Source organism: Trichomonas vaginalis, chromosome III, assembly GCF_026262505.1.
Source record: "Trichomonas vaginalis G3 chromosome III, whole genome shotgun sequence".
Taxonomy (NCBI): domain Eukaryota; phylum Parabasalia; order Trichomonadida; family Trichomonadidae; genus Trichomonas; species Trichomonas vaginalis.
In genome coordinates, this window is record NC_067205.1 from 9565120 (window position 1) to 9580914 (window position 15795).

General features: G+C 31.5%; 4 protein-coding genes across 4 annotated transcripts, besides 6 other annotated features; all 4 read left to right on the top strand.

Moving 5' to 3' along the window:
* Window positions 1-1379: 1379 nt before the first annotated feature.
* Window positions 1380-2123, top strand: TVAGG3_0672200 (DNAJ protein ERDJ3A family; the record flags this gene model as incomplete). Its single annotated transcript, XM_001330568.2, has 1 exon — window positions 1400-2077. One exon carries the CDS (start codon window positions 1400-1402, stop codon window positions 2075-2077), a length of 678 nt encoding a protein of 225 aa, XP_001330604.1.
* Window positions 2124-2725: 602 nt separating this feature from the next.
* On the top strand, window positions 2726-4125 carry TVAGG3_0672210 (uncharacterized protein; the record flags this gene model as incomplete). Its single annotated transcript, XM_001330567.1, has 1 exon — window positions 2743-3939. The coding sequence occupies one exon, from the start codon at window positions 2743-2745 to the stop codon at window positions 3937-3939; it is 1197 nt and encodes a 398-aa protein (XP_001330603.1).
* A 1229-nt stretch (window positions 4126-5354) lies between these two features.
* Window positions 5355-5547: a mobile genetic element.
* A 1640-nt stretch (window positions 5548-7187) lies between these two features.
* Window positions 7188-8041: a mobile genetic element.
* Window positions 8042-10025: 1984 nt separating this feature from the next.
* Window positions 10026-10672: a mobile genetic element.
* Window positions 10673-10731: a mobile genetic element.
* Window positions 10700-10725: a mobile genetic element.
* Window positions 10732-10929: 198 nt separating the features above from the next.
* Window positions 10930-12147, top strand: TVAGG3_0672270 (uncharacterized protein; the record flags this gene model as incomplete). Its single annotated transcript, XM_001330566.2, has 1 exon — window positions 11395-12078. One exon carries the CDS (start codon window positions 11395-11397, stop codon window positions 12076-12078), a length of 684 nt encoding a protein of 227 aa, XP_001330602.1.
* Window positions 12148-12592: 445 nt separating this feature from the next.
* Window positions 12593-14214, top strand: TVAGG3_0672280 (uncharacterized protein; the record flags this gene model as incomplete). The annotated part of the gene is made up of 1 exon (XM_001330565.1): window positions 12595-13950. One exon carries the CDS (start codon window positions 12595-12597, stop codon window positions 13948-13950), a length of 1356 nt encoding a protein of 451 aa, XP_001330601.1.
* A 1030-nt stretch (window positions 14215-15244) lies between these two features.
* Window positions 15245-15795: part of a mobile genetic element that runs on past the window's edge.

Here is a 15795-nt window from a genome sequence, read left to right on the forward strand (position 1 = left end):
AACAAAAACATAGAGAGGGGAATATTATTTGTTATCTTATAAAAGATAAGAAAATATAAGGGTGCAATTAGCAATTGCTATAAGAAGAGGGATAATATAGAAGGCAATTTCGTTAGATACTAGTGATAATGAAATAACTAGAATGAAAGAAATGAGATATATTGATAATTTTTCAAATTTTGATCGGAAAACAATTTTAATGAAGCCATTATATGAAACTGATATCAGTAATAATGAAATGAATACTAGATTCAATTGCATATGAGTGCGTGTCATTTCAGATGAGATAAACAACAAAAATATTGCAATTGTTGATGGTCCGATGCACAAGTTATTCTTTTCGAGCATTTTCATGAATATTTCGGAAATAGGAATCGATAAATAATAAATATAAACTAATAAAGTAAAAATATCTGTAAATTGAGCTAGTTGAAGCTTCGTATTGACTATGATAGGCGTGAAACTAATTAATGCTATAAGTGCAACCGTAAAAATGACGTAACAAATGTGAAAAACTGTTGGAGATTTCTTATTTGGCCGTTTTGGAATCATAAATGTAATATTTGAATCTAATAAAAGTATTAGAGGTAGAGCTGATGCGAAACAGCCAGCAGCAAAATAAAAAATAAAACCTAATGAAGAAATTTTTGTAACATAATTGCCAGTCAAGCTTGCTATAAATACGCATGCAATCTTTATTATTGATTTCATATGGATAAAAACAGTATTAGTCTCTTTATTAAAATCATCAAAGCCGATTTCGTAGTCATCAATGAGTAAGTCGCCAAAATATAAGCCGAAACCATCAAGAAATGCGCAAAGAATATGAATTCTCAATGATTTTGAATTTCTAATGAAAGATGAACTTAAAAACAGAACTGATGAAAATGCAATCATAAATTTTGCGAATTGAATCTCTGTATCGTTATTAATAATGAGTTTAATGACTTTTTTAATGATAAATGGAATAAAATATAAAATTATCATTTGATAATTGGAATATCCTGAATCATTGTATAGTTGGATAATAAATGGTTGCTGTACTAAAATTCCAAAGTTAAGAATTGCAAAAATAATCAAATGAAAATTAATTTGCTTTAATTTTTTTGGAATTTCGCCGAAAGACTTCAATTTAAATAAAATTACTGATGAAAAGAATGCTAATGCTCCAGCTGCATAAGAATATTTCGTAATAATTGTAGCTGGAGATTGCATTGATATGAAAGAAAAGTGACAAAAAATAGGGTCTTTATCCTTTATTTTTTGGGGTGGATCATTTGAAGTAAAAAAAGTGCTAAGTTCCGATATTTCATTTTTATATAAAATTATTGTTATTCACAACGAGCACAGCATATATGAGTTATTTTTAAATTGAAATGATGGTATCAATTCAATTTCAATGATTGGTCTCCTCTTTGGAGTAGCATCAGCGAAATCTTTATACTCAACATTATATGATGTAGAAAACGAAAAGCCATATGTCGTTTTATTTGTAACACCGAAAAATGAATACGTCGATCAATATGAATCTGAATTTAATAGTACACGCGATGATCTTGGTGATATTTGCAATTTCATAAAGGTTGATGTCAATAAAGAGTTATTATTAGGAACACGTCTTCGTATTATTTACACACCAGTTATTTATGTATTTTGGCAAGGCAAAGCTCATTTCTTCCCGAACACAGAAGTTACAAAAGATAAAATTTACTCATTTATTGCACAAATTATTGGTAAATCCGTTCCAATGCTTAAAGAAACAGATATTGCAACAAAGAAACCACTTGTTGCAATGTTTACAAAGCGTCTGAAGGCACCAACAGCTCTCTCATTCGCTCAATTCAACCTCTCCCTTACAGATATTAGATTTGCTTGGACTAATAACAAGAAAGTTATTGATGCATTCAGAGTAAATGATATTCCATCAGTTTACTTCTTCAAGGATGGTATCAGAAAGAAATATGATGGTCAAACAGACGCTAAGAAGTTCATTGAAGAAATCCGTAAACACTTTAATGTTACGGAGCTAAATCAGGCTGAGAAGGACGCTATTAAGCAAGCTAGATTTGAATTATAAAGCATGCGTATAAATGACTAAACATTATGGTTTTATTTTAATATAATTCTTTTTTCTAATGAAATTCTAGCTTAAATATAAGATAAATAATATCCACATATACTTTAAAATACCAAGCAAATGAGATGAAAAACAATTCATTAAAGAATTTCTTTTTATGCATGAATTTGTTGCATTCGAATAAGAATATCAATGAGATAATATAAATTGTCATATGTTAGATTAATTCTATTGATATAACTTCATCAATTCAACAAACAATTGAGAAAGAATTTGTATTTTTAAAATGATTAATTAATATCCGATCAATTCCATATGAAAACTCAACTATAATGATCGCTTAATATCTTATATGTTTTATAAAGCCCAATATTAACTCAATTGAAGAAACGCATTCATATTCCAACATAAAATGTGATTTGGATAGCAAACAAAATATTAACAAAACTGTTTTGTGATGAGTAAACAGATATTTTCTGCTTAACTGGCTAAATGAAAAAAATTTTTGTGGCTAACGCATTTCTAAAATCCGTGTAAGATTTGAGACAAAGTTAAAAAAATTCAATAACTATCTCTGCAATAGCTGATAGTTATATTTTTATGTCAAAAGAAAATTAACGCATTTGATTTCATAATAAACCGCCATTAACGTTTCGCATTCATTCATGGATCGTAGAGGCGCCCCATCGAGCACGACCGCTACTAATATTGCAGGATCGAAGGATATCCAAAAGCTTTTCCTTCATATGATCTCTTCTCAACTTAACCAAAAAGCACAAATCAAAGGCAAATCAATCGCGAAACAAATGAACCAATCTAAGCAATATACACTCGCTGCAAGATTTGTTGGCAATTTCTTATTTGAAAATGGAATGATGAAAACTCTTCAAACCGCAAATGTTGAAACCGGCGGATTAATCAAAACAAATCAATTACCAACACCAATTGCTCGTGATTTCAGGTTTAATTCAGAGAAAAACTTCTTTAAGACTCTCGTTTCTAAAACACGTCCACGTTTAGAGCCACCAACACCACTTCCAGACAATTCTACTGCTTTTGTCGAATCAGTTGCCGAATCCTATTCCGCAGCTCCAGTTCGCCATCGCGGTATTGAGAAATCCGAAGATCGCTCTCATCGCCATCATCATCATCGCGAGCCAGAGCCAGAGCGTCATCACCACCACTCTCGCCCAGTTACACGCGATATCCCGAAGAAGTCCACCCATCATCGTACCCACCATCGCGAACCAGAACCAGTATCTTACACAGAAACATACGAAACAGCTCCACGCCGCCATCATCATCACTCATCAGGCCACCATCATCAGCACCATCGCCAGCCAACATACTCAGAGTCCTATGTTTCCACAGAAACATACGGAGCCGTTAAATCTCGCGGAATCGGCAAGAAGGCTCCAAAGAAAGTCCAGCAGCCAACTGGAAAACTCACATTCAAGGAGCGCGTAGCACGTCTTCTCATGAAGAACAATCTTGCAGTCGAAGTTTCTCTCAATTACGAATATCTCGGCGATCCAAATGCATCTACAGCCTACTATCCAGCAGAGCCAGTTGGTTCTTACATGCCACCAGCTGAAAAGAGTACTACAAATAACTCAGAGGAATACTACGAAGAAGATGGCTCCGAATACTATTATTCCAAGTCAGCCAAGTCCGCTTCTACAAAGAAGTCAACACCAGCACAGTCTACAACACAACCAACAACTACAACAACAACCACTACAAAGGCCGAACCAGAAGAAGAAGAGGATCATGAGGAAGAAGACGAGGAAGAGGATGAGGAGGAAGATGAGGAAGAAGAGGAAGAAGACGCAGGTGAAGAGGAAGAAGGCGTAGAAGAGTAAGAAATAATTTTTTTTATTATATATTTTTTTTATTTAAGAAATAAGAGGAAGTAAATGTGAATTTTTATTTTATCTAATATACATGGTTTTTATATCAATAGAATAAAATGAAATTTAATTTTAAATTTGATCAAATATAAATTATTGAATATTTTATCTAATTTAAATCAATATCAAAAATTAAAAGAATTATCTGCTTTATTTCAACTAAATAATAATTTTCTTTATCAAAACTATAAAATTTGAATAAAATATTCATAAAAAATAGTGTTTTTTATCTTGCTTTAGATCAAAAATACCTAGTCCGATTTTTGGTTTTCTCAATGGAAATATCAAACTTTGATCAATTTGTTCTCCTCTCTTAATCACAATGATTGATTATTAATGATTATGAAATTTCAATTTGTTGATTGGATACTAATTTAAATTAAGCCATATCAATATATTGAATAGAAGCCAGGCATAGTGGTGCTGATTATGTGGTGGAAGGAAACAATACTATACTCATATCACATAAAGCATATAGTGCTTATTGATGAATATTAGCTCAAGATGCAAAAGAACTAGCTCAAGAACCTGAATATCATTTATATTATGCTGATTTCATTGCGATGAAAGAGAAATGAACTATACATCATTATTCACTTACATGTCTTAGTAAATATCAAACATCACAAATAGTATGTTCATGGATGTTAATAGAGCTCTTTCTTTCACAAAAGGAAATGTGAAAAAAGGCTAAATAACTTACTATTTGCAAAAAGCCAATTAATACGGTATAGTTATGAAATTTCATTATATAATTATCAAATTTATTCATGATCACAAATGATCATCATATTCAAGGAAAATGCAATGCATCATACTTAATATCTAGAAAAACTATGCTGCAAACTGATTTCTGCTATAGAATCAAAGGTAGAATTTAAAAAAGTGCCCAAATTTATTGATTCAAGACTGGCGTATGTACTCCAATTATGCATTTTGACTAAAAAACTTAGTTTTGTATCCAATGATGAATATTATGAAGAAATAGATTCCATTCTTTAATCAATCTAACAGATAGTTGAAAATGATATAGCATCTTACGAGTTATTTGAAAGAACAGGAAAATGAGTATGATGGCATGAAAAATAAATGACAATAAAATTCCGTTAATAAAATTCGATTAATTTTCTTTTTGGAGTGAAAATTTACCTGTTCTGGTCAATAGAACTTCTTTTGTATAATCGCTTTTGGAATTGTATCAAATTCATAAAATTTATTGTTTTTATTCCTCAATCGATAACATGAAATGGGCAGAAAGGTTTGGAGTTCCCAAATTGCTATCGAATTGTTATTCCGAATTCTGATAGTTTATTTCATTGACCAAAATAACAGAAAAATTTTTTTGGATGATTTTCGAAAGGATTCTGCTAGGGCTGTACAAGATTTAAAAAAACATTGCCGGGTTACCGTAGAGGCCTAAAAAAATCGCGCCTCGGCGGCAAGCCGCCTCGGCATTAAGAATGCGCATCTAAATTTTTATATGTCCTTCTTTCTTTTATGTTTCCCTTCCCTTCCTTTTCTTTTTCTTTTTTTCCCTCCTCTTGCTCTCATTTACCTTTTTTTTCCTTTTCTCATCATTTTTCAAAATTTTAAATTTTTATCAAAAATCTTGCCTATAAAAGCAGACTATGGAACCTTTTAATGCCTCTTAATCAATATTATACAGCATAAAGCATATTAAATGAAAGTAATTACGTATAAATTTATTTTATTATCTTATTTATTAATTCTTTAGCATGTATTGTTTAATATTAACTTTTCTGTACATTAAATATGATATCTCCAAAGTATGAATGCCTTGTAACGAAACGAAAACTTAATTTTATGTTGAATATTTGTCACAAACATTAGATTATTAAAATATATGTTGGATATCCCTTAGTATGAGACTTCATGACTCTTGTAGTCTAACGTGAGCTTTGGATTGCAAGCTCTGTGGTTAACGAACATAAATTAATTGTAAAGTTTTCAAAATTTTTCATCGTTTCTATCAGCATCTATTTTTCCTTTAAAATAATATATTTGTATGAATACAATATTTAGTAATTTTTTTATTTCCCATAATTTCATTCAAAATTTCAGAAAAAATTAATTTCTATTCAATATTATTTCAGCTTCAAAACACTTCATTCTTATAGATGTTGATTCACTAAAGTGTGATACTCAATGTCTTATTTCAATGAAAATTGTTCTGCAAATTTATTTCACTTTTGACCTCACTTTTTCCGTAATTCAATTTTTTACTTTTAATATTTTAGATCTTCATAATATCATTTGAAAAATTAACCATATAAAAAAATCAAGTTAACAATTCACTTTTTCCGTAATTCAAAAATCAAAAATATAAATAATATATCTTTTTATCAAATATTATTATTATATTCTATGAAAAATGAGGTCCGGAAATTTTGCGGATTCCCGTAACTCAATTTTACGGAAAAAGTGCAGTAAACTATTCAAAATACGGAAAAATTGGTGTAAACTAATGATTTTACGGTAAAATCACGGAAAGTCCCGGAAGAATATATGTGCCTATATGAAATTATACAAAAATGAATCAAACGCATTTTAAAAGATTGTTCTTGTATTATAAATGCTATTCGCAGATTTATTAGTTGAAGAAAATTACCAAATTTTTGCCGATTTACAAAAAATGATTTACAAAGCATATTTTTATAAGGCTTTAAAAATCTTTAAAATGTGACCGGTGACGGAAATCCATGGTAACCAACCGCGGTTCCCGTTTGGAATGCCATAGATTCTGCTTATATAGAATGAAATATAATTCTTGAATAAATTATGCTTTTGAATATATTTGAGGGAAATGAAAAAAGGTAACAAAAATTACCGAAATTTTGTAAACTTTATAAAAATAAAATAATAAAAGTTTATTTTATCAAAACTTTTCTTTCGGCTTTTTTTAATTTACTAATTGTTCAATAGAAGATAATGACAAAGATTAAGAATGGGAAGGATCCTTCCAACCCAATCATTGTCTTTGACCAGGATAAACCTGATGAACAAGCGCCGATTGAAATGTGTTATCGACAACCATCTTTCATACGACTACAAGGTGATCCAATTCCAAAAGGATTCGATTCACTCGATGAATTTCAAGCAGAACATGAAATCGTTAATAATTTAACCGAAAATTTGATTCGTTAACGATTTCAGAAGTTTAAGGATTGCCTAATTGTTAAGGGTGCACACGAGAGGATCATGTAAACTTCAGAATTTAGAACCTTATTTTTAGGCATTATCTTGGCTACCTATTTAGGCTCGAAAAGCAAAAAATATCACAAAATACAACTTGACTCCATTATGACCCTTTCATGGAGGTAGTTTTTATCCGCTAGTATTTTCCCTTTGAATCTCTTTACAATTCGAAATCAAATTCAAACCTCAGTAGAAGAAAGGAAGAATCGACTTACTACGGTTGTAATACGAATAAATACATATATTTAATTATTTTTATTTACATAATAATTGTTTGAAGCTCATATTCCAACAAATTTTTAAATAAAAACATTAAAATGTTGAAAATGTTCATATATTTTAATAGGGTTTTGGCACTTTATTGAGGAATTACTACATACATAGTCGAACTGAACTTGATATTTTGAAATTTAAATTATTTATCAAAATTAAAATTTAACTTGAAATTTATAATTATTTAGTCATATTTTGCATAATTCTAAGTAGATTTTGTAAAAAAATCAAGAAAGAAAAATTTTAATGTGCTTTATTTTTTCTTTTTTATAATAATACATATTATTATATAATTAACATATTCATAATGTTTCACCCTTTCAAAAATATAATCCTCCTCCTCTCAAATAGACGTACATACGGGTGGCCTCTTTTTTCAAAAAATTAAAATTTGAAATTTTGGGCTCAAATATTAGAGATTTTTTCAACCTTCAACGATATATGTTGTCTATATCAGACCTCCTTTCTTTTTGATACTTAACATTGTTCCTAAATCTTAGCCGTTAAGGCTGTTCTGAAAATATTTTTTTTTCGAAAAAATTCGAAAAAAATTCTTAAAATTCAATAGGGATGCGTTAAACACACCATTTGACCGGGCGTACATTTTTTTTGTTCGCCCAAAAATTTCGCCATTTGAGAAATTCAAAAATTAAAAATAAAATTTTAATCTTGATTTTTTTATTTTCGTGATTTTTTTGAAACTTACATAAGCGATAAAATACTTTTTTTAAGTAATCGTTTATTATATATAAATATATCTTAATAAATTTAATTCCTTAAGGTAGAGCGTGTTCAAATTTAAAATCTCATACAATATTTTCTTAATGGCGTATTTTTCTGAGGTCGCCCAAATAAAGGCGAATTCAAAATTGAGAACTCCAAGGCGTATGGCGAGTATTCAAAAAGTACGCCACTTACAAAATATTGAATGTGGATTATCAATTTTTTGGCGTGTTCAATTTCAAATTTTGATATTTATGTTTATTTTATTCAGTATAATGCTAAGAATTAAAATATAAAATTCATAGAATTTTTTCTTTGAAAATATTTTACATTTTTATTAGACCACTCCTAGAATAGTCATCAGGTTATCCTCAGATCATCCTCAGACTACTCCTTATCAGATTACTCATCATCCTCAGACTACTCCTCAGATCTTCCTCATAAGACTCCTCCTCAGATCTTCCTCCTGAGACTACTCTTCAGACTACTCCTTAGAGTCCTCCTCATCAGACTAGTCCTGAGACTAGTCCTCAGACTACTCCTGAAACTACTCCTCAGATTATCCGCAGACTCCTCCTCAGATTATCCTCAAACTACTCCTCAGTCTAATCCTCAGACTCCTCCTCAGATTATGCTCAGATTATCCTCAAACTCCTCAGATTATCCTCAGACTACTCCTCAAACTACTCCTCAGATTATCCTCAGACTCCTCCTCAGATTATCCTCAAACTCCTCAAGCTCCTCAGACTACTCCTCGGTCTAATCCTCAGACTCCTCCTCAGATTATCCTCAAACTCCTCAGATTATCCTCAAGCTCCTCAGACTATTCCTCGGTCTAATCCTCAAACTCCTCCTCAGATTATCCTCAGACTCCTCCTCAGATTATCCTCAGACTCCTCCTCAGATTATCCTCAAACTCCTCAGACTACTCCTCAAACTACTCCTCAGTCTAATCCTCAGACTCCTCCTCAGATTATCCTCAAACTACTCCTCAGATTATCCTCAGACTCCTCCTCAGATTATCCTCAAACTCCTCAGACTACTCCTCGGTCTAATCCTCAGACTCCTCCTCAGATTATCCTCAAACTCCTCAGACTACTCCTCGGTCTAATCCTCAGACTCCTCCTCAGATTATCCTCAAACTCCTCAAGCTCCTCAGATTATCCTCAAGCTCCTCAGACTACTCCTCGGTCTAATCCTCAAACTCCTCCTCAGATTATCCTCAGACTCCTCCTCAGATTATCCTCAAACTCCTCCTCAGATTATCCTCAAACTCCTCAGACTACTCCTCAAACTCCTCAGACTACTCCTCAAACTCCTCAGATTATCATCAAACTCCTCTTCAGATTATCCTCAGACTCCTCCTCAGTCTAATCCTCAGATTCCTCCTCAGATTATCCTCAAACTCCTCAGACTACTCCTCAGATTATCCTCAAACTCCTCAGATTATCATCAAACTACTCCTCAGTCTAATCCTCAGACTCCTCCTCAGATTATCCTCAGATTATCACTTTACATATATATATATCGATAACTAAATAATTACTTATTATACTTTCTTTATTTTTTTTTTAATTTTAAAATAATATTAATATATCTTTCTACGTTTAATGATGAAAAGAGAAAGAGGAGTAAAAAGAGGAAAGAGAAAAGAAAGAGAGAGAGAAAAAAAAAAGAGAAAGAAAGAAAGAAAGAAAAAGAGGACGGCGATAATTTTGTATTGTTTTGTTATTCGGCAGAATGGCGGCTACTTCGTACCCGCCATTCGGCCCCAAAAATGGCGTATTATTCTATTTTTAAACGGTCATGGCGTAAAACCGTCGCATGAGTGCGGGACAAATTTGCCAGGTGTCACTTTTCAATAACCTTAAATTACGCTTTTCTAATTTAAAAAATAACCTTAAATTATATTTGAAGAAATTATGTCTATGATATATGTTTTATGCTAGAATCTTGGAGTTTTCATGCACTACACAAGAGCTCCAAGGTTCCAAGAGTGAATGCTCAATAGCAATTATAGAGATGTACCTTTTCAAAATGACTTTTACTGATTAAATTTAATCAATAGAAGACATTTTGAAAAGGTACCTCTACAATTAGATATACAAGAGATTCAAAGCTTCATTTCAGATAGATTTGAAATTTTGAAACTCTTGGTAGATTTTGAGTGAATGCTGACAATCATCTTTGAGAAGGTTTTCTTTAAGAAAACCTTCTCAAAGAGGTTTCTCAGGAGCCCTGAGGCTCCCTTTCGTAATGATTGGGAGCCTTGGGGCTCCTGAGACGAAGAATGGCTTCGCCGAATCTTTGATCAGCAGAGGCCAAATGAAAAGGCCTCTGCTGATGGATTCTCAGGAGCCCTGAGGCTCCCTTTCGTAATGATTGGGAGCCTTGGGGCTCCTGCAGCAGAGTATCGCTCCGCTCCATTAAATTTTTTAAAAAAAGTGCCATGTGGCAAATTTGTCCTGTTCCCCATCTTTATTATTTTTTTATTCCTTTGAAAAGTGACCCTGGATAGTTTGTCCCTTTCTCCCGTCGCATCCCTAAATTCAAAAATCCCTTAATTCCTGAGGATTTTGGAAAAAAGTTTTTACATGAACATGTGTATATTATATGAAGTATATTGATAAGGTAAAAATCAAATTTTATTGCATATTCATCGAGAAAATAAACTAACGAATCCCTCAAAATTGAGAGGGTAATCCTCCTCCTCTCAAATAAACGTACATACGGGTGCACCCTTAAAGTTGATTCGGTCCGAGATTCTTTTGAGCCATCAACAAATATTCAAGAACTTTTACAAAAAAGAAATGCAAAAAAGTGGGAGCAATGGGCTACGATCCAAAATCTATCGATCTAGCTCTAAACAGACATAATTCAGCAGCAACATTCAATTACGGCGGAAACATACAGATAAATGCAGCAGGAAAGATGTGCTCATCTTTTTCCCAGCTAGATTCATTGAAGTATTCGAAACCTGTTGTCGAACCTTTACCTTTGCTACCATTAATCGAGGTTATCGAAGAGGAGGTTCCTCAAGAGACTAGCAAAAATCAGCTATTCAGATCTCTCAGTTCGGGGCATAACTTTCCAGTTGTAGAATTACCTAATTCGCTAAACCAAGTTGAAAATACAATAGAGGAAGAAGATAAAGAATATTCAGACGAACAATACTTATCAATACTTGAAAACGGAATGACTGTGCACGTCGCTGAAATTCTAAAGCACGAACCAACGACCATTGTTTATAAAGTGTTATGCGGAGCGCAATTCCCCGACCTCCCATATGATATCGTCAACATAATTACAGACGAATTGAATTACTATACTTCGGAATGTCTTGAAAATGGACATGAATTGGATTCATTTCACGTCCAATCTTTAATAGAAAACATAAGAAAGACAGCGGATAAGTCTCTAATGCCTGGTTATCCGGCAAATATGAGCGTAGAAACATATAAAACAAGGTTACTCGAGATTTACAAAGATTATGAGAAAAAAGTCGAATACTGGGACACACAGAGCTTTTTGAACGAAGATTATAAGGAAAGAGCAATCAAGAAACTCAAGCAAGCGCCAAAAGGAAAGGCTCCAAAGTCTCCAGAAGATGAAATGAAAAAGATTAATTTTAACTACGAAAAAACAGAGTTTAGTATTAAGAAAGGACGTTCTGATGACTTGAATGCACTCAAAGCAGCAATGGAACGTCTTAAAAACGGTAATCCAAACGATCCACTTCTTAATAACCCTCCTGTCAATGCAAGAACTGGACTTTCTCGGAATACAGGGCCAACTAAGCTTAATAAGCTTAGAATTTCTAACTCTACGCTTCCAAAAATCGTTAGACCACAAACTCACAACAAAATGTTGCGAAACTAGGCAGAGTATCTATTGTTTTATATTACATGTGTTTATAAATTATTGTTTGATATTTAATTTTACATGAAATTCAAGATGTTTTTCATCTATTTTTTTTATTTCATAGCAATCAATATTTCGCATATTGTATTTTTCTATGCTACTTCAAAATAATATGATTTAGCTTATGGTGAACAAATTTACACCAGAATTCAACCATCAAAATTTAAAAAATTAAACAAACATTAGATTTCATTAAAAATTTTGATGTGAAATAAAGAAAGTATGATATTTCATAAGTCCCAATCTAATAATTACATTAGATCTGAAATTTGTATTTAATATTTATTACGCATTACTTCACAATTCTTCACAAAAATTCAATTAATCCGGATAATAAAATAAATCATAAGATTCTAATAGAGTTTTTTTGATGCCAAACAAGTACGACAGATGTTTGTTGTTTTTCAACTCAACCACAAATACGTGTAAGAAAAAATCGTTGCTAAAAAATATTTTTTACAAGAGTATTTTTTTATGAACAACAATACGCTTAAGCCTAAGAATATTGTTGCTCCTAAATATGTATATATGGATGGAGATAGAACAGAGATTTATGTCATTTGCTTATCAATCGTTAATGGTCTCTCAATGGATCAAATTGATCCAACATTATACCCACAGATACAAGTAAATCTAAAGCAGGATCGCGAGAGATACCAAGTTCAAGGAAACAAAAGTGCTGTTGATCAAATTAACAAATCTTTAGCTTTTATTTATGATTACAATATTGAGCAACAAAGAAAAGATGAAAAAATGAGATACTTAAGCGAAATTGCTTTTACAGATGCTGACGTTCAGCAGTGTCTTCAGGATGTAATCGAAGGCAAAGAAGTTGATTTGAGAACTCCTCAATTTAGAAAAGCGTTAATGCAGAAATTTAGAACTGCAAAGTACGAAGCAATACAAAAGACAGATTATGTACTTGCAGATGCAATTGAACGAGGTATCAACGGTTTAATTGTTTTTGAAAATCAAGAAAAAGTTCTTAAAGCACAAGAAAGACTCTTAAATCAGAAGAGCAAGCGCATGCAAAGAGTGCAAAATAGTATTGATCGTAAAGAAAAATCATGGGATATCGAGATACAAAATACAGAAAATCAAAAGAACAGAGAGATCGATAACCTTAAGAAATGCAAGGAACGAGATCTCAAGAGGTTTGAAAGTGAATGGGCAAAATCCCCTAAACAGCCATTTAGACCTTCAACTTATTTAATTGACGCAAAAAGAAAAGTCGATTTTTACAAGAATCTTGAGCGATGCGATGCTCTTGATGAAGCTCTTAAAGCTGCAAATGATCTTGAGGCTAAAGAAAAGAAAGATTACCAAGACCATCTTGATTTAGAGTATAATAGAAGATGTGGCGATATTGAAAGCAAGTATGATAATAGAATATCTGAAAAAGAAACGTTTTATACAAATACTCTTCAAAGAATGCGTAATCAGAAAGAATCTGATATAAATTCTCTCAAAAAAGGTCTTGCGTTCTTAGAATCCAGACATTTAATGGGCGTTGATGAGTCAATGATAGTTGTTGAAGATAAATCCTCTGATGAAGAAGATTCTTCTCAACTTCCCCCTTTATCTCCAAAACCAAACACAAGTTCACAACCTTCTCCACCTAGAGAAGCTAGAACCACTCAGAGATCACCACGAAGAACACCACATACAGCTAGAACTCCAAGATCTCCACGTTCACCAAGAATTGCAAATAATGAACCAGAATATCAGCTCACAGAGAGCCGGGCAAAGTTTGTTCAGAGAAGAGCTTATAATTACCTTCTTTATACAAGAGCTAACGTTAAATCTCCATCAAAAAGAGTTGTTGATTAATGCTATTATTTTGTTTGATTATTAAATACGTTAATTATTGTTTAATTTTTGCTTATTGAAAGATTGCCTTTATAATTTTTTTATAAATTTTCCAAATTACAATCTTTGCTCAAAACTTTAAATGAGAATCATCCATGAAGGAAATGTCAACATTTCAATTTCCCTAATGGTCTTATTTAGTAAAAAAAAGCTATTTTTGTAAATTCAACAACACATATTTCAATTGGACGTTCAAATTCCTTCCTCTATAGAACAATTCTACATAGCGACTACCAATGTAAATAATTCTATTGATAAATTCTTTAAATAAAGCATCTAATGAGACATTTCAAATTATACATTAAAGTATGAGCATATAGGTAGTATAATAACAAGACTTATCATTTGTTTAACACCATTTGCAATTGAAAGTGTAATACATAATAAAGTTTTTATTCCGATTAAAAATTGGAAAACATTGCAAAATTAAATATCATTGTTTCTTTTCTCAAAGCTTTTTCTGGAGTGTAAAGCATTTTACCTGGATATAACGTACCAAAGAACAATAATTTTGAAAGAACTAAATATCGATCGCTTTGTTTCTTGTTAATATCAATGTTTTTCATTTTAAACTTAGAGTAATTCCTTTTTTGTAGGGGAAGGTTATAGTGAACAGCCCAATTTTTAGGTTCTACTCCTATTTGACCGAGATTTATAATATCAGAATCTTTCGAAGTGCGATCATCAATAAGTATCCAATTGCCTGGTGATGCCTCACCAAATAATTGATAATGGTTTATATATCTTTCTATTTTAGAATACGTAATTGTATAACTTTCAAGATAAACTTTTGAAGAAAGAAAATCAAAAGTTATTTCCATAATCGGATCATTAGCACGAGTAAGAAATCTCAAGCCTGCATATTTAGTAGGGTTCAAAAAAATAGAATCAATTGTTGTTCTCCCTGAACCAGAACTTTGATCATCGATGTATATGGAACTTGAGTTTTTAGCAATTAAAAATCCGGCTCTTGTCAGGTTCTCTTCGTCATAAACTTCTCTCATTGCTGCAAACAAATCATTGAAATTTTTAATATCATTTGGATATGGTCTATATGTAACATTGATTGCAGAAATCTTTTTTAGTGAAGCGGTAAAGCACCAAAAGTACAAGAAAGCCATATTTTGTTTTGTTTTTTCAATAAAAAAATTCTAACTTAAATTTGTATTTTTGCGGATGTTGCTATTTTTGCTTTAGAGATTAAAATCCGAATATTTGAATAGAGTTTTCAATTTCTTCCATGGCAAAAGCAATGTTATAGACCGAAAATAGATTTTTTCGGTTTTCTCTTCAAATAATTGAAAGAATGATACTATTATAGGTTTATTATATTATATAGCATATAATCATGCTATAGCCGAAAATTATAAGTTTTGAGAAGATTGAATATAACACAAATAAATTTGAATGTAAGTTAAATTGCTTGTTGTTTTAATAGCTATTTAATGAGAAATCCAATATTGCAAAATTCAAATTGATATGATTGAAAAGAACAGAAAAAGTCATTCTTTTCAATTCGAATGTGTTTCATTGTATTATAATTATATGGCAAATAAGATATTTAAATTTGATTTTTGAAGGAAAATTCACAAAATTGAATAAATTCAAATAATTTTTATTCAAAAATAAACTAGTTATTTGAGTTTAATACTAATTATCTATTCAAACTACAAAGTTTGTAATTTAAAATATTTTGTGAGATCAGATTGAATTAATTCAAGGTTCTTTTCAATTAATATAAATGACCATATTACGCATTTTCGAACATTTTAAACCAAATATATAAAAATGGGAGACGAATGTTAA